This window comes from Pogoniulus pusillus, chromosome 23, assembly GCF_015220805.1.
Source record: "Pogoniulus pusillus isolate bPogPus1 chromosome 23, bPogPus1.pri, whole genome shotgun sequence".
NCBI classification, from domain to species: Eukaryota; Metazoa; Chordata; class Aves; order Piciformes; family Lybiidae; genus Pogoniulus; species Pogoniulus pusillus.
Genome location: NC_087286.1, coordinates 7,372,424 through 7,390,492, shown reverse-complemented (window position 1 = coordinate 7,390,492; position 18,069 = coordinate 7,372,424). Strand labels below are relative to the sequence as shown.

The following is an 18,069-nucleotide window of genomic DNA, read 5'->3' as shown; positions in this document are numbered from 1 at the left end:
CAGGCACCGCTCCGGCACGGCCAGAGCCCTCCGTAAAGCCTGGCGGCCCTCCAGCAGGTCCGGTGCGCACAGGGCCGGGGGTGATCGGCCGTAAACAGCCGAGAGGCGCCATCGGCACCCGGCTGGCTGCTGGCGGTGCCGGGAGGCGCTGCAGAGGCAGCGCTCAGGGCCCCTGCTGGCGCCCGCGGGCGCAGAGAGCGCCCCAGAGCGCCGCCTGTGGCCGGCCAATGGCGTGGGCGCTGCAGGTCCCGTGTCGGGGAGGGCGGTGCCGAGCGGGGCGGAGCCAGCGGCGCTGGGCGGAGCTGTGTCCGGCGCTGGCGGCGCACAGCCGGGAGGGGCGTGGCTGGGGCCGGCAGCGGCTGCGTGGGGGCGGGAGGGAGGCCTGAGCGCGGAGCGTCCCCTGCGGTGCGGAGTGTCCGCTGAGGGCCCGCGTAAGGCACCGCGCAGGGCTGGGTGGCGAGAGCAGTGCCCGGGGGGGACCGATGCCCGCTGGAGGGGAGCAGGGCGAGAGCGACCGTGAGCGAGGTTTCAGGAAGGTTCACAGGAGCCTGTCAGAGACGAGCGAGAATTCCCAGAAGGAAGCGAGACCTCCCTGGCTGCGACTGGTCGCGGAGCCTTAGAGAGACCCCCCCCGCCTGGGTCTCCCCGCTCTCCATGGCAGGGCAGATTGAGGTAGGAGCCGGCCGCTGGCTGACAGTGGCCCTGCGTGGCGCAGGCGCTCTCGCCACCGGGTGTGTGGATGTGCCCCTCCGGTCCCACCGCCGCCTTTCTGAGGCTGTTCCTGCTGTGTGCTCTCGGTAGCCGCCACCATGGCTCCCGCTGCCCTCCTCGTTCCCCTACCAAGGTGGTCCCCTTGCTGGTATTTGTGTGCCCGGCTCCTCCGCAGTATTGCTGTCGCCCACTCCACTCTGGTGTTGCCCCATGCCAGCCCTCTGCTCCGTTCCCCTTGTGACGCTGTCCGCTCCATGACACTGGCTCTGAGCTGTGCCTAATTGCTCCTTGCAGCTCCCTCTCCACTGTGCCGTATCCAGACCGCATCTAGAGCCCTGCCTCCAGTTGTGTGGCCCTCAGTACAAAAGACATTGGGCACTACTGTAGAGAGCCCAGTGGGGACTGGGAAGCTGCTGAGAGGTCTGCTTCCTTCCAGTCGGAAGTGTTCTTTAATTGCATTGCTCCTACCCTCTCCGGTGTGGGGTCACCAGGGTCTGGCCTCAGAATAGCGCCCAGCTGCGGGCAGCATCTCACTGTGATGTCACTGAACATCCAGACTTGCTCCCCCTGGGGGTGCTTGGCCTCCTGTGCTGCTGTTGATGGTCTAAATCTCACCCTGTTGGACCTCTCCTCACAGCTGGATACGGAACCTAGATAACAAATCCCCTGCAAGCCTCTTCTCCCCCGTGGCTGAGGTTCTTAGCATGTGTGACAGAGGCTGCAATTGCTGTGTGGCAGGTCCCAGTGACCTTCGAGGACGTGGCTGTCTACCTGAGCCGTGCCGAGTGGGAGGCCATCACCGAGGAGCAGCAGGAGCTCTACCGCAGCGTCATGCTGGACGTCTATGAGCTCCTGACATCCCTGGGTAAAGACAGGATTGACTCCTGGTCCTGGGTGCCAGCTGGGGGGATGTGGCTGAGGTTGAGGTATGCAGACTGTGCCTTTCCTCCTGCAGGCATCCAAGCAGAGCCCATGGTGAGAAGTGAGGGTGAAGCGTTTGGTAGACAGCAGCCTGGCTTCCAGGAGGAGAAGGTGTCCCAGCAGCCCACTGACAGTGAGTGAGGCCGGGGTGGGGCACAACGGTTTGCAGGCTGCTGGTGCAGGAGGGTGTGTGCTGGCTGCCCGTGTCCATGGCTGCTTGGGCCCTGCTGCTGCCTGCTGTAACCCTGTGCTGTCTGCATGCAGGTGATGCTGTTCCTGATGTCACTGTGAGGGTGGAAACTGAAAAGGTGTTGTCCGTTGTGCATCCCCAAGAATCTGGTTACCCAGCAGGTCCTGGCTGCAGTGATGAAGCAGGTTAGTATCTGAGAGACAGTAGGTGGTGAGTGTCCCAGGTTGCTGGGCTTGGAGCAAAGGAAGGCTCCTCACTGGACACATAGGAAGCTGGAGCAGGTCACCCAACCCAGAGCTACCAGCTCTCTGTGGCCAGCCCTTGATGGTCATATCTCATCTGTGAGGAAGCAGGGTTGTGGTGAGGGGATGGGCACAGCTGCAGGGGGTTTCTGTGCCAGCTTTGGAGCCACAAATCTATGGATACAATTCCCATTTTATTGGCAGATGACAAGTGGAGGCCCAAGGAAGAGGTGCCAGCTCCAGTGGCAGAGGAGGAGGAGAGCCAGAGGATGTTGTCCTCAGAGGATTCCCACAGTCGACAGCTCACAGATCTTTGCCTGGAGAAGGTGACAGCTCCATCATCCAGTGGTGGGCAGATTTCTCCCTCTGTCGGCAGTATGGGCACATCTAGAGTCTTACAGTTGCCTGCCAGTGATCATGTGGGCCAAGGTTCGTTTGCCTGCAGTGAGTGTGGGAAGAGCTTCATTGCAAAGAGCAAACTGGTTCAGCACCAGCGTATGCATACTGGAGAGAGGCCCTTTGCCTGCAACGACTGTGGCAAGAGGTTCCACCACAAAAGCGGCCTGGTCTGCCACCAGCGCATCCACACTGGTGAGAAGCCCTTTGCCTGTCCTGAATGTGGCAAGTCATTCATTTACAAAAGCAGCTTGGCCTTTCATCTGGTTATCCACACCAGCAAGAATCCCTTTGCCTGCAGCGAGTGTGGCAAAAGCTTCAACAACAAAATCAGCCTTATCACCCACCAGCACACACACACGGGTAAGATGCCCTTTGCCTGCACTGAGTGTGGCAAGACATTTAACCACAAAGGGAGCTTGGTGAACCACCATCGTATTCACAGTGGTGAGAAGCCCTTTGCTTGCACTGAGTGTGGCAAGAGCTTCAAGCACAAAATCACCCTGGTCAACCACCAGCGCATCCACACTGGTGAGGAGCCCTTTGCCTGTACTGAATGTGGCAAAAGATATAACCACAAAAGCAACCTGATCCATCACCAACGCATCCACACCGGTGAGAAGCCCTTTACCTGCACTGAGTGTGGCAAAAGATTTAACAACAAAGGAAGCCTTGTCAACCACCAGCGCATTCACAGTGGTGAGAAGCCCTTTGCTTGCAGAGAGTGTGGCAAGAGCTTCAGCCATAAAAGCAACCTTGCAACCCACCAGGCCACCCACAGTGGTGGGAAGCCGTTTTCCTGCAGTGAGTGTGGCAAGAACTTCAGCCAGAAATTCAGCCTGCTTAACCACCAGCGCATTCACAGTGGTGAGAAGCCCTTTACCTGCACTGAGTGTGGCAAGAGTCTCCACAGCAAACGCAACCTCATCCATCACCAGCGTGTTCACACTGGCGAGAAGCCCTTTGCCTGTAGCGAATGTGGCAGATGCTTCAGCCACAAAATCAGCTTGGTCAACCACCAGCGCATCCACACTGGTGAGAAGCGCTTTACCTGCCCAGAGTGTGGTAAGAGGCTTACCAACAAACACATCCTCGTCAGCCACCAGCGCATCCACACCGGTGAGAAGCCCTTTGCCTGCCCAGAGTGTGGCAAGAGATTCATCTACAAAAGCAGTCTGTTCTCCCACCGGCGCCTCCACACTGGTGGGAAGCCCTTTGCTTATGCTGAGCCTGGCAAGAGCTTCAGTGACAAACGCAGCCTGGTGGCCCACCAGCACAACCGCCCCAGAAAGAAGCCCTACACCTGCTAGAGCATGGCAAGAGCTTCGCGTGAAAATTGCAACTTGTCAGCCATCGTCACACCCACATCAGTGAGACTCTGCCTGCCCCGAGTGTGTCAAGAGTTTCATCCCGAACCAAACAACTCACCCAAGTAGTGGATTGGTTCTACCCTTGCCCTGAGCTCAGCAAAGTCTTCTCCCACCAGGAGTGATTGTGCACTGCAGCATGCATGCCAAGGAGAGGATACTCTCCTGCTGCCATGCTGGAGAATCCTCCCAATCCTCCCTGTGTGTCCTGCTAGGAGCACAGAACAATGTTGCTGTGCAACACCTGCTGAGCAGAGCAGAGGCTACCCGGGGATGCAGTGTCCTGTGTCTCCTGTGTCAGAGTATGGAGAAAGATTCCCCACACAGTGTAGGATAGATTTTTCTCACGTGTGCTGTTTTCTTTGGTTAGTATGTAAGCTTAAGCATAAATAAGTCTTAAAGGCGAGAGAGTGGCACTGGTGGAGGGAGTTTGAAAGACCCCAGACTATGTGCACAGGTGCAGGTGTCCAAACACTTTGATGAGTCCTGTACCATGAACCTGTAATGAGTGGGAGAAATAATTGTCTTAGGTAAGCGTGACTTCGTAAAAGCTTCTGCATAAAGAACCGTGAAAAGTGTGCCTGATGGCCATGGGACCTCCAGGCGTGATGCCTCCCTGTGCCTTATTCAGCACTAAATGAAAAGAAATGCTGCTGCTCGTTTAAGATGTTTCTTCGTTCTGGGGTCGTTGTAATCCCAGCCTTTGTGCCATCTGCTGCAGCTCAGCCACCTTCTGCAGGAGATCCACCACCTGAGCACAGCTCCGTCAGGCAGGTTCCCCACCTGTCCCTGCGCAGGGGAAAGGCGCTGCTTGCAGCCGAGGCTCTGCAGCGCAGCCTCTGCCCCGAGCAGCTCCGTCCGCGTGGAGGCAGCGATCAGCGCCAGCAAGGATGGCGCAGACCCCGCAGGCAGAGCTGCAGCCCTTAGTCTCCGGGGAGCGCAACCCGTTCTGGCTGGGGGAGGTCGGCAGGATGGGCCCCCTGCTCCGTGCATACGTGGGTACGATCGCTTGGCGTGGCACAGCGGCTGGCTGCTGGCGGTGCCGGGAGGCGCTGCAGAGGCAGCGCTCAGGGTCCCTGCTGGCGCCCGCGGGCGCAGAGAGCGCCCCAGAGCGCCGCCTGTGGCCGGCCAATGGCGTGGGCGCTGCAGGTCCCGTGTCGGGGAGGGCGGTGCCGAGCGGGGCGGAGCCAGCGGCGCTGGGCGGAGCTGTGTCCGGCGCTGGCGGCGCACAGCCGGGAGGGGCGTGGCTGGGGCCGGCAGCGGCTGCGTGGGGGCGGGAGGGAGGCCTGAGCGCGGAGCGTCCCCTGCGGTGCGGAGTGTCCGCTGAGGGCCCGCGTAAGGCACCGCGCAGGGCTGGGTGGCGAGAGCAGTGCCCGGGGGGAACCGATGTCCGCTGGAGGGGAGCAGGGCGACCGTGAGCGAGGGTTCCCAGAGGGCAGCAGTGAGCTCTCGGCGGGCAGCGAGGATCTCCGGAAGGAATCGAGGCCCTCCCGGCCGCGAGCTGGATGGTACCAGGGATCCCCCGCCTGGGTCTCCCCATCCGCTATGGCAGGGCAGATTGAGGTAGGAGCCGGCCGCTGGCTGACAGTGGCCCTGCGTGGCGTAGGCGCTCTCGCCACCGGGTGTGTGGATGTGCCCCTCCGGTCCCACCGCCGCCTTTCTGAGGCTGTTCCTGCTGTGTGCTCTCGGTAGCCGCCACCATGGCTCCCGCTGCCCTCCTCGTTCCCCTACCAAGGTGGTCCCCTTGCTGGTATTTGTGTGCCCGGCCCCTCTGCAGTATTGCTGTCGCCCACTCCACTCTGGTGTTGCCCCATGTCAGCCCTCTGCTCCGTTCCCCTTGTGACGTTGTTCCCCCTGTGAGATTGGCTCTGTGCTGTGGGTAATTGATACTTGCAGTTCCTTCTGCTCTGCCCTAGCTAGGCCTGATGTGGAAGCCAGGTTAGTATGTCATGATGGAGCACCTCTGACAAGGGGCAATGAGTACAAATACAGAAGGTTCCCACTAAGCAATACAGGAAACTTTGTGGGAAGCAGGCTGGAGCCGTGGCCCGGGCTGGCTGGGGAGGTTCTGATGTCGCTCTCTGGGAAGGTTCCAAGCCTACCTGCACATTGTGGTCCTGGTTGGCTTTGTAGGTGACCCTGCAAGCAGGAGGAGAGATGGAAAACGATAGGTCTGATATTTTGTACCTGTATTGCCAGTTGCAGTAAATCATTGCAACTTCTGATGATCAACTGTCACAGCCCAGAATTCCATTCTGACATGACCATGTTACTAGTTGTAGATGTCTCATCCCTGGAACCGTTGCAGGTCAGGTTATCTGGGCCTCTGAGCAAGCTGCTCTAGTTGCAGATGTCCCTGCTGACTGCAGTGGGCTTGGACAAGATGCCCTTAAGAAGTTCTTTCTGATGTGAAGCATTCCATAATTGTCTTGATCTAAATCTCACCCTGTGGGACCTCTCAACCCGAGGGCTGGCTATAGAACCTGGATAATAAATCCCCTGCAAGGCTCTTCACCCTCCCATGGCTGAGGTTCTTAGCATGTGTGACAGAGGCTGCAATTGCTGTGTGGCAGGTCCCAGTGACCTTTGAGGACGTGGCTGTCTACCTGAGCCGTGCCGAGTGGGAGGCCATCACCGAGGAGCAGCAGGAGCTCTACCGCAGCGTCATGCTGGACGTCTATGAGCTCCTGACATCCCTGGGTAAAGACAGGATTGACTCCTGGTCCTGGGTGCCAGCTGGGGGGATGTGGCTGAGGTTGAGGTATGCAGACTGTGCCTTTTCTCCCACAGGCATCCAAGCAGAGCCCATGGTGAGAAGTGAGGGTGAAGTGTTTGGTAGACAGCAGCCTGGCTTCCAGGAGGAGAAGGTGTCCCAGCAGCCCATTGACGGTGAGTGGGGCTGGGGTGGGACACAGCCAGGTGGGCCAAAATGTTTGCAGGCTGCTGGTGCAGGAGGGTGTGTGCTGGCTGCCCATGTCCATGGCTGCTTGGGCCCTGCTGCTGCCTGCTATAACCCTTTACTCTCTGTATGCAGGTGATGCTGTTCCTGATGTCATTGTGAAGGCGGAACCAGAAAAGGTGTTGTCCATTGTGCATCCCCAAGGATCTGGTGACCCAGAAGGTGCTGGCTACAATGCTGGAGCAGGTGAGCCCTAGAGGGACAGAAGGAGGTGAGTGTCCTAGCTTGATGGCCTTGGAGCAAAGGAAAGCTCCTCACCAGACACATGTCTCAAGTTGGAGCAGGTCACCCAACCCCGAGCCACCAGCTCTTGATGTTCAGCTCCCATCTCCTGGGAGGGAACAGGGATGTGTTGAGGGGATGAACACTGCTGCAGGGGGTTCTTGGGCAGGCTCTGGAGCTACAAAACTATGAAACACAACTCCCTTATCTTGGCAGATGACAAGTGGAGGCCCAAGGAGGAGGTGACAGCTCCTGTGGCAGAGCAAGTGGAGAACCAGAGGATGCTGCCCTCAGAGGATTCCCTCAGTCCACAGCCCACAGGTCTTTGCCTGCAGAAGGTGACAGCTCCATCATCCAGCAGTGGGCAGACTTCTTATGTTGGCAGTATGGGCATAGCCACAGTCTGTGTTGCTCAGCAATTGCCTGCCCATCACCATATGAGTAAAGGTTCATTTGCCTGTAGCGAGTGTGGGAAGTGCTTCAGCCTGAAGAGCAAACTGATTCGGCACCAGCACATGCACACCAGGGACATGCCCTTTGCCTGCAACGACTGTGGCAAGAGCTTCCACCTGAAAAGCAGCCTTGTCTGCCACCAGCGAATCCACAACGGTGAGAAGCCCTTTGCCTGTCCAGAGTGCAGCAAGAGGTTCAACCACAAAAGCACCCTGGTCTCCCACCAACGTGTCCACACTGGCAAGGAGCCCTTTACCTGCCCGGAGTGTGGAAAGAGGTTCAACCACAAAGGCAACCTGATCTCCCACCAGCGCAGCCACAGCAGTGAGAAGCCCTTTGCCTGCTGTGAGTGTGGCAAGAAGTTCAAACACAAACTCAGCCTGGTCACTCACCAGCACATCCACACTGGCAAAAAGCCCTTCACCTGTGCCGAGTGCAGCAAGTCATTCATGTACAAAAGCACCCTGGCCTTACACCAGCGCATCCACACTGGGGAGATGCCCTTTGTCTGCCCGGAGTGTGGTGAGAGGTTCAAGCATAAAGGCAGCCTGGCCTACCACCAGACCATTCACCGTGGTGAGAAGCCCTTTGCCTGCACCGACTGTGGGAAGAAGTTCCGCCAGAAAAGCACCTTGGTCTCTCACCAGCACATCCACACCGTCGAGAAGCCCTTTACCTGCACCCAGTGTGACAAGCCCTTCACACACAAAAGTGCCCTGGCCTTTCACCAGCGCATCCACAGCAGGGAGAAGCGCTTTGCCTGTCCTGAGTGTGGCAAATGTTTCAGCCACAAATTCAGCCTGGTAAGCCACCAGCACCTCCACACTGGCAAGAAGCCCTTCACCCGTACTGAGTGCAGCAAGTCATTCATTTACAAAAGCAGCCTGGTCTTACATCAGGTTATCCACACCAGCAAGAAGCCTCTTGCCTGCACTGACTGTGGCAAAAGCTTCAACCACAGAATCAGCCTGGTCAACCACCAGTGCATCCACTCTGGCCAGAAACCCTTTACTTGCACTGAGTGTGGGAAGAGCCTCAACAACAAACGCAACCTGATCAGCCACCAGCGCATCCATACTGGTGAGAAGCCTTTTGCCTGCTCTGACTGTGGGAAGAGATTCAACCACAAAATCAGCCTTATCACCCACCAGCACATCCACACTGGGAAGATGCCCTTTGCCTGCACTGAGTGTAGCAAGAGATTTAACAACAAAGTGAGCTTGGTCAACCACCAGCGCATCCACAATGGCGAGAAGCCCTTTGCTTGCCCCCAGTGTGACAAGAGGTTCAACCAGAAAAGCAACTTGGTCACCCACCAGGCCATCCACACTGGTGAGAAGCCCTTCGCCTGCAGCGAGTGTGGCAAGAGCTTCAACCACAAAATCAGCCTGGTCAACCACCAGCGCATCCATACAGGTGAAAAGCCTTTTACCTGCACTGAGTGTGGGAAGAGCCTCAACAACAAACGCAACCTGATCAGCCACCAGCGCATCCATACTGGTGAGAAGCCTTTTGCCTGCTCTGACTGTGGGAAGAGATTCAACCACAAAATCAGCCTGGTCACCCACCAACGCATCCACACCGGTGAGAAACCCTTTACCTGCTCAGAGTGTGGTAAGAGCCTCACCAATAAACGCAGCCTGGTCAGCCACCAGCGCATCCATACAGGTGAGAAGCCCTTTGCCTGCCCAGAGTGTGGAAAGAGATTCAACCACAAAATCAGCCTGATTACCCACCAGCGCATCCACACCGGAGAGAAGCCCTACACCTGCCCAGAGTGTGGCAAGAGCTTTAATGACAAACGCAGCCTGGTCACCCACCAACGCATCCACACCTGTGAGAAGCCCTACAGCTGCTCAGAGTGTGGCAAGAGCTTCCGCCAGAAAAGCAACCTGGTCATCCACCAGCGCATCCATGCCAGCAACACAACTTTGGCCTGCATCGAGTGTGGCAAGTTGTTCACATCTAAAATCACCCTGGCCTTCCACCAGTGCACCCATACTGATGAGAAGCCCCTTGTCTCCACTGAATGTGACAACAGCTTCAACCAGAACAGTCTGGTCTCCCACCAGCCCATCCACACTGGTGAGATGACCTTTGCCTGCACTGAGTGTGGCAAGAAATTCAACCGGAAAAGCAACCTGGTCACCCACCAGCGCACTCACACTGGTGAGAAGCCCTTTGCCTGCATGGAGTGTGGCAAGAGCTTCAACCATAAAATCAACCTAGTCAAGCACCAGTGTATCCACACCGGTGAGAAGCCCTTTGCCTGCACGGAGTGTGGCAAGAGCTTCAGCTGCAAAAGCAGCCTGGTCACCCACCAGCGCATCCACACTGGTGAGAAGCCCTTTGCTTGCACTGAGTGTGGCAAGAGCTACAACCACAAAATCAGCCTGGTCAACCATCAGCGCATTCACACCGGTATGAAGCCCTTTATCTGCAATGAATGTGGCAAAACCTTCAACCACAAGATCAGCCTGGTCAACCACCAGCGCATCCATACAGGCGAGAAGCCCTTTACCTGCCCAGAGTGTGGAAAGAGCCTCAACAACAAACGCAACCTGATCAGCCACCAGCGCATCCACACTGGGGAGAAGCCCTTTGCCTGCAGTGACTGTGGCAAGAGATTTAACCACAAAATCAGCCTGGTCAACCACCAGCGCATCCACACTGGCGAGAAGCCCTTTGCCTGCCCAGAGTGTGGCAAGACCTTCAACCACAAAATGAGCCTAGTTAACCACCAGCGCTTCCACAGTGGTGAGAATCCCTTCGTCTGTAGTGAGTGTGGCAAGAGCTTCAGCAATGAAATTAGCCTGGTCACCCACCAGGGCGTCCACACTGGTGATAAGCCCTTTGCCTGCTCTGACTGTGGCAGGAGTTTCAAGAGTAAAGGCAGCCTGGTCACCCACCAGCGCATCCACAGCGGCAAGATGCCCTTTGCCTGTACCAACTGTGGCAAGAGCTTCAACCGGAGACATAGCCTGGTCAACCACCAGCGCATCCACACTGGTGAGAAGCCATTTACCTGCACTGAGTGTGGCAAGAGCTTCACTCAAAAAGGCACCCTGCTCTACCACCAGCGTATCCACACCAGCAAGAAGCCCTTTGACTGCAGACTGTGGCAAGAGCTTCTGTAACAGTGCCATCCTGTGATGCCAAAAGGTCTTTCACACCAGTGAGCGACAGTCTGCCTTCCCTGAGTGTGTGAAGAGCTTCTTTTGATGCAGCCCAGGATGTGGTTGGCTCTTTGTGTTGCCAGCGCTCTTTGCCAGCTCACGTCAAGCACCTCATCCACCAGCACCTCCAAGTCCTCTGCAGGGCTTCTCTCAATCCACTTTGTTGCCCAGCCTGGATTTGTGCTTGGAATTGCCCCGGCCCAGGTGCAGGATTTTGCCCTTGGCCTTGTTGAACTTCATGAGGTTGGCATGGGCCCACACCAGTGTGTCCAGGTCCCTCTGGATGCCATCTCTTCACTCTGGCATATTGACTGCACCACTCAACTTGGTGTCATCGGCAGGCTTGTTGAGGATGCCTCAATCCCATTGTCCATGTCACTGACAAAGATGTTAAATAGCACTGGTCCCAGTACTGACCCCTGAGGGACTGCACTCAATGCAGGTCTCAATTTGGACATGAAACCATTGATCACAACCCTTTTTAGAGCAACCACACAGCCAACTCCTTATCCAGCCTAGCGTCTGCCCTGCAGCCAGTGCCCTCAGCAGCTCCATCTACATGGAGGCAGTGATCAGCATCAGCATGGATGATGCAGACATTAAGCCATTCATCACAAGCCTTTTAGAGTGACCACCTAGCCAATTCCTGATCCAGTGAGTGCTCCTTCCTTCAGATCTGTGTCTTTCCAATTTACAGAGCAGGCTGCCATGCAGGACAGTGTTGAACACTTCGTACAAGTCCAGGAAGATGATGGGAGTTGTTTTTCCCTTATTCAGCAAAAACCCTTGATAAAAAGCTACCACACTTTTCAGGCAGGATTTGCATTTGATGATGTTAGTTGCCACTAAACTTTTCATTTTGCACATGCTCAGAGTCTTCAGGAGGATCTGCTCCATCATCTTGCCAGGCATAGAAAGGAGACTGACTGGCCTGTAGTTGCCCAGGTTTTCCTTATCATCCTTTTTTGAAATTAGAGGTTAGATTTCCTCTTTTCCAGTGAGTGCAAACTTCACCAGACCACCATGACTTTTTAAGTATGATGGAAAATGGTTTTGCAGCTTTATCTGCTCATTCCCTTGGGACCTGTGAATGGATCTTGTCAGGTCTGTGGACTTGTACAAGATCATCATTCATTAGATGATCTTGAACCTGGTTTTCCCATACAATGGGCATATCTTCATTCTCCTGGTCCCCATCCTTGCCTTCTGCTATTTGGATGGTCTGGTTAGAGCCCTTACCATTGAAGATAGAGGCAAAAAAGTCATTGAACCCCTTCTGTGCCTTTTATGTCCCTTAGTTTAACTAGGAGGATGGACTCCCTGTGCTCCAGAGGCCTTCACCACTGTTCCCAGTGCTTTTTAGTCTCTCTCTATAGCCTTCAGACTACTCTTGGCTGTGTCACTGATGCCCACATGAGACAGCGGCAGTGGCTGGTAGTCAGTACTAAGGATGGTAGTTTCTCAGTTATGTCCTTGACACAAGCCCTGAGTGAGCAGCAGACTTCTATAGAGATTGGGTCAGGTCAGCAAATGGGAGGCTTTGTACCCATAAGAAGAGAGCTGCCCACTGCTGTAACCCTTCTCTTCTTACTGGTTACACTCATTGTTACATGGGGGACTGATGGGGTTCCCTTATGCACCTCCAGTGACATACTTGTTGAAGCCTGCTTTGTAGCTTAAGGGTTAACAGGTGGAACCCGACCCCGGTGGGAGTATTCCCTCCCCTTTTCTGCCCGTCCTCTATCGAAGGGTACAGGAAGCTGCTGCCATCTCTCTTTTCGCCTTCCTGCTCTAGTGGCGAGCTGCGAGGATGTGGTCGAGCCTGTTTCCACGTGTTGTGGGGAATCCACTGCCACCCGCGATTGGGTTTTGTATGTATCTATATACATCCCTTCCCTCAATCTCCCTGTACATCTCTTTCTCCCTAATATCTTTCTTAAGTTATAGCCGAGTACAAATCCTTTTGTTTACCCTTCCTTTTCCCTGAGGCGGGGGGAGAGGGCAGTAATCTAAACTCTGACCTGTGGGGTTTGTGCCCTGAAGCCTTTAGCGGTGACAGCCTATTTGTTGTCTTCAACCTGCTGAGCATTTTGTTCTGTGTGGGTATCTTGGGTGCTATTCCTCTGCACTGATGCCTTCTCCTCTGTGTGATCTGGTGGGGAAGTATTGGGTTGGTTGATCACAGGCTGTGGGTTACCTACAGGTTGCTCATGGGTCTAGTTATTTCCCTTTCCTCTTCCCTGATGCAGCCTTCGCACCCTCTGCAATTCCGCCGCCTTGCATAAGTTGGCACCAACATGGGTAGTGCAGACCCCACAGGCAGAGCTGCAAGCTTTAGTCTCCGGGAAGTGCTCCCCATTCTGCCTGAAGGGCGGGCGGTAGGATGGGCACCCCACTTTGTTCAGACTTGGGCACGATGGCTTCACGACCCTCACGATTCAGTCAGAGCTGCTCCTCCGAGTTCCCCACCCCTGTGCGCCCTTCCGTGCCAACTGCCGCCCTCAGGTACCGCTCCGGCATGGCCAGAGCCCTGTGTAGAGCGGCCCTTCCAGCAGCTCCGGTCTGCGCCAGGCTTGGTGCCGTCTGTACGCTGCCGGAGAGGAGCGCCCATAAATAACCAGCGGACAGCCTCGGCAGAGGGCTGGGCTGCGCCCGGTGGCGGCAGCCGCTGCCGGAGCAGCGCCGAGGCTGCCCAGGGGCTGCGCGGGGCTCTGCCGGGCGGGCCAATGGCAGCGGCGCTGCGGGTCACGTGAAGGGTGCCCGGGGATCACGTGCTGGTGGCCACGCGCCGGGAGGGGCGTGGCTGAGGCCGGAAGCGGCTGCGGAGGGGCGGGGCCTGGGAGCGCAGCGGCTCCGGTGCGGGGCCTGAGGCGCTGGGTGCCGCGGGGAGGCCGCACGGTGCAGCCGTCAGGCGGGGAGCAGTGCACCCCCAGAAGATCGATGCCTCCCGGTTGGGAGCAGGGAGAGCACGGCGTCGAGCAAGGTTTCTCGGATTGCCGCAAAAACCGCTTGTCAGGGAGCGAGGATCCTGCGCCGGCGCTTCGCTGTCTGCCATGGCAGGGCAGGCACAGGTAGGAGGCGAGCCCTGGCGAAGCGCGGACCGGCACACTCCTCCCCGTCATCACACCTTTGGGTGTCCGTCTCGAGGGGGACCCCCGGTGCCCCTGACAGTTCGCTGGGGTGGGTCTGGTGCATCCTTTGAGTAGCCGCCATGGCGGGTTGCTCTGCCTTCCTAGCAGACCACTCATGGTATCTCTTCCCCTTCCACGATATTTCCTCTGCCAGCCCCCTGCTAGCCCTCTGCACCCCTCTTCCCTGTGATATTGCCCCCTCTGTGACATTTGCACTTCTCTGTGACATTTCCTCCTTTCCCAGTGACGTTGGCCCCTTCCTATCCCGTTGTGCTATTGTTCCCTGCAACCTTTCCCTTTCCCTGTGGCACTGGCTTCCAGCTTTGACAGTGTTCCCATCTTTATGCCAGCTCCATGGCAGGGCAGAGCAGACCCCGTGGCCCTTCCTCTCTGTCCAGTGGCAGCCCCATCCAGGGCCTTGGTGAGGTGGAGCTGTGCAGGGTCACCAGGGGCTACGCCAAGAGTAGCCCCCAGCTGCAGGCAACGTTTCACTGTGATGTTGCTCTCTGAAGATCCAGAATCTCCCCTCTGAAAGTGGTTGGCCTCCAGCACTGCTGTTGCTCTAAATCTCACCCTGTGGGAGCTCTCCCCACAGCTGGATATAGAACCTGGATAATAAATCCCTTCCAAGCCCCTTCTGTCCCATGACTGAGACTCTCCCCATGTGTGACAGAGGCTGCAATTGCTGTGTGGCAGGTCCCAGTGACCTTCGAGGACGTGGCTGTCTACCTGAGCCGTGCCGAGTGGGAGGCCATCACCGAGGAGCAGCAGGAGCTCTACCGCAGCGTCATGCTGGACGTCTATGAGCTCCTGACATCTCTGGGTAAAGACAGGATCAGCTCCTGATCCTGGGTGTCAGCTGGGGGGATGTGGCTGGGGCTGAGGGTGGGATTCCACCATGTTTGACTTCAGCCATTTCCACCAGGTGTGCAGACTGTGCCTTTCCCCCTACAGGCATCCAAGCAGAGCCCATGGTAAGAATTGAGGACAAGGCATTTGGTGGTCACCAGCCTGGCTCCCAGGAGGAGGTGTCCCAGCAGCCCACTGACTGTGAGTGGGGCTGGGATGGGACACAGCCAGGTGGACCAAACACTTTGCAGGCTGCTGGTGCAGGAGGGTGTGTGCTGGCTGTCCATATCCATGGCTGCTTGGGCCCTGCCACTGCCTGCTGTAATCCTGTGCTCTCTGTGTGCAGGTGATGCTGTTCCTGATGTCACTGTGAAGGTGAAACCAAAAGAGGTGTCATATATTGGATTGGGGGACCCAGAAGTTCCTGACCACAGTGCTGGAGCAGGTGAGCATTGGAGGGACAGAATGATGTGAGTGTCCCAAGTTACTGGGCTTGGAGCAAAGGAAGGCTCCTCACTGGAACTGTGGCAAGTTGGAGAAGATTACTCCACCCAGATACACCAACTCTCTGTGGCCAACTCTTGATGGTCAGCTCCTGTCTTCTGGGAGGGACCAAGGCTGTGGGGGTCTCTGGGCAGGCTTTGGAGCCACGGCTGAGGGCATAGCTTCTTTCTCTTGGCAGATGACAAGTGGAGGCCCAAGGAGAAGGTGACACCAGTGGTGAAGGACATGACAGCAGCAACAGCAGAGCTGGGGGAGAGCCAGGGGACTTCATCCTCTGATCCACAGGGGATATGCCTGGAGAAGGTGACTGCTTCAGTGTGCAGCACTGGGCTGATTGCTCCCTCAGCTTGTGGGGTGGGCCTTGCCCACAACAATGTGGCTGAAGGTCCCTTCATCTGCAGTAAGTGTGGGAAGAGCTTCAGCATGAACTCCTATCTAATGTGGGGTGATCAGACCCGCACCGGTGAGAAGCCCTTTGCCTGCCCTGAATGTAGCAATAACTTCCACAAGAAAAGCAGCTTGGTTTCCCACCAGGACATCCACAGTGGTGCAAAGCCCTTTGCCTGCTCTGAGTGTGGGAAGAGCTTCTGCTCCAAAAGCAGCCTGGTCTCCCACCAGCGCCGTCACACTGGCGAGAAGCCCTTCGCCTGCTCTGAGTGTGGGAGGAGTTTCTTCTACAAAAGCGGCCTGATCTCCCACGAACGCATCCACACTGGCGAGAAGCCCTTTGCCTGCTCTGAGTGTGGCAGCAGATTCTGCTACAAAAGCAGCCTGGTCACCCACCAGCGCCTCCACGGTGGCGAGAAGCCCTTTGCCTGCTCTGAGTGTGGCAGCAGATACTGCTACAAAAGCAGCCTGGTCATCCACCAGCGCCTCCACACTGGCGAGAAGCCCTTTGCCTGCTCTGAGTGTGGCAAGAGATTCATCCAGAGAAGCAACCTGGTCTCTCACCAGCGCATCCACACTGGCGAGAAGCCCTTTGCCTGCTCTGAGTGTGGCAGGAGCTGTGACCAGAATAACAAACTGGTTGCCCACCAGTGCCTCCGTGCTGGCAAGAAGCCCTTTGCCTGTGATGTGTGTGGCAAGAGCTACACTGAGAAAAGCAGCCTGGGCTCCCACCAGCGCATCCACACTAATGAGAAGACCTTTGTCTGCACTGAGTGTGGCAAGATCTTCAGCCGCAGCGACAAACTGATCATCCATCAGCGCACCCACACTGGAGAGAAGCCCTTTGCCTGCAGTAAGTGTGGCAAGACCTTCAGCCGCAGCGACCATCTGCTCGCCCACGAGCGCATCCACACCGGAGAGAAGCCCTTTGCCTGCACTGAGTGTGGCAAAAGGTTCAACCGCAACGACACCCTGGTCACCCACCAGCGCCTCCACACTGGCGAGAAGCCCTTTGTCTGTGCCGAGTGTGGCAGGAGCTTCCAGCAGAGGGCTGACTTGATTCGGCACCGGAACAGCCACACTGGCAAGAAACCCTTTGCCTGTCCTGACTGCGGCAAGAGATTCGACCGCATCGACCGCATGTTCACCCACCAGCTCACCCACACTGCTGAGAAGGCCTTCACCTGCCCCGAGTGCGGCAAGGGCTTCAACCGCGTGGACCGCTTGTTCAAGCATCGGCGCACCCACGTCGCGGAGTGAGACTCTGCCTGCCCCCCAGCTTTGGCCTGAACCCAGCGCCTCACCCATGCAGTGGAGTGGCTCTGCCGTGCCCTGAGCACAGCAAGGTCTTCTCCCACCAGGAGTGGTGCTGTGCTTATGCCATGCACGGCAAGGAGAGGGTCCTGTCTGGTTGTGAGTAGCCTTGTGATTAACAAGATTATATCTAAGCAAAGCTAAGATCTTCTCTGCCTATCAAGACTGCAGCTGCGCTGGAAAGGGGGATGGTGAAAAGACCCCTGGAATATGCACCTTCTGGCACGATAAGGCCAGGGATATGTAGAGGTGTGTGAACAGGTAGGAGGCAAAGGAGGGGGCAGAGGCCCATCCCTGCAAGCAAACAGGAATATGCATTAAAGCCTCGTGGAGGCAACATCTGTACACATCAGGGTGAGAGGCCAGGAGGAAACTGCGATTAAAGAAGTGAATAAAAGCCCCGAGCTATACCAACTTATGGAGCCATCTCAAGTTGGAGGCAGCAGCCCAGGACTTCTCTCCCTGCTCCCTCACCAAAGAGGGACATGCTGGAGCCTTCTCTGAGGAGGAAACACATCGAGGGAGGACGTGATCCTGGGATGTCTCCCCCTCCTCCTCTTGTGTGGAGGCACCACACCCTCAGACAACACAAACTGGGAAGGTGGGCTCTGGGACCTTTCTTGCTTTTTGCCTTTTCTCCCTTCCTCTGCTTTGTTCACTTTATCCTTTAATAAATATCCTCACTTAGTATTTGGCCTTGTTTGTGCCCTAGTTCCACACATGGGAATGTTTTTAAAAGAACAAGTCTCTCTCCTCTAAACTAAGACACTCTCTACTGCCCTGCCAGAGAGTCCTTCCCCCAGTCCTCCCTGTGCAGCCTGCTGGGAGCACAGGTCAGTATTGTTGAGAAACACCTGGACAGCAGAGCAAACACAGGCTGGCTGGGGATGCAGTGATCTGTATCTGCAGGACACTGAGGAGGAATATGGAGCATGGTGGTGGCTGCATGGTGCCATTCTTCCTTATCCCCCTCGGTCCTGCTGATCAGGTCACTGCACTCATGAGCTGACCTGTTAGGAGAGAAGCCCATCCAGCCTGAGTCTTCTGAACCTCTGAGGCCTGAGTAGAACCCCATGGGATTCAGCTTGTGCTCAATTTATCCAACAGCAAAGGCACTGATGGCTGTATTTTATGGGTGGAGCACACTGGGAGCCCTCCCCGGCTGCTACCAGTGTAGTCCCTAAAAGAAGTGTCCTTTTTGTCAGTGTGTGAAGCCAATGGACACACAGAGTTGAGGCACTTGGCTT

At 56.5% G+C, this 18,069-nt stretch overlaps 2 protein-coding genes across 6 annotated transcripts; both read left to right on the top strand.

Moving 5' to 3' along the window:
• Window positions 1-331: 331 nt before the first annotated feature.
• On the top strand, window positions 332-13,364 carry LOC135185613 (zinc finger protein 850-like). Its single transcript, XM_064162474.1, is given in 7 exon segments — window positions 332-672; window positions 1,450-1,576; window positions 1,667-1,765; window positions 1,897-2,007; window positions 2,269-3,672; window positions 7,459-10,573; window positions 10,575-13,364. Coding segments are annotated over 7 exon segments (4,914 nt in total). The 5' UTR covers window positions 332-654; the 3' UTR covers window positions 10,615-13,364.
• LOC135185606 (zinc finger protein OZF-like) lies at window positions 6,398-17,512 on the top strand. Of its 5 annotated transcripts, XM_064162456.1 has the most exons (5): window positions 13,606-13,708; window positions 14,465-14,591; window positions 14,723-14,818; window positions 14,964-15,062; window positions 15,300-17,512. In XM_064162456.1, exons 1-5 carry the CDS (start codon window positions 13,691-13,693, stop codon window positions 16,766-16,768), a joined length of 1,809 nt encoding a protein of 602 aa, XP_064018526.1. In that variant the 5' UTR covers window positions 13,606-13,690; the 3' UTR covers window positions 16,769-17,512. The 5 variants fall into 5 exon arrangements, with proteins under 5 accessions (XP_064018527.1, XP_064018530.1, XP_064018531.1 ...); XM_064162457.1 differs by lacking the exons at window positions 13,606-13,708; window positions 14,465-14,591 and adding an exon at window positions 6,398-6,527; XM_064162460.1 differs by lacking the exons at window positions 13,606-13,708; window positions 14,465-14,591 and adding an exon at window positions 6,511-6,527 and having other exon boundaries at window positions 14,723-14,742.
• The last annotated feature ends 557 nt before the right edge of the window (window positions 17,513-18,069 follow it).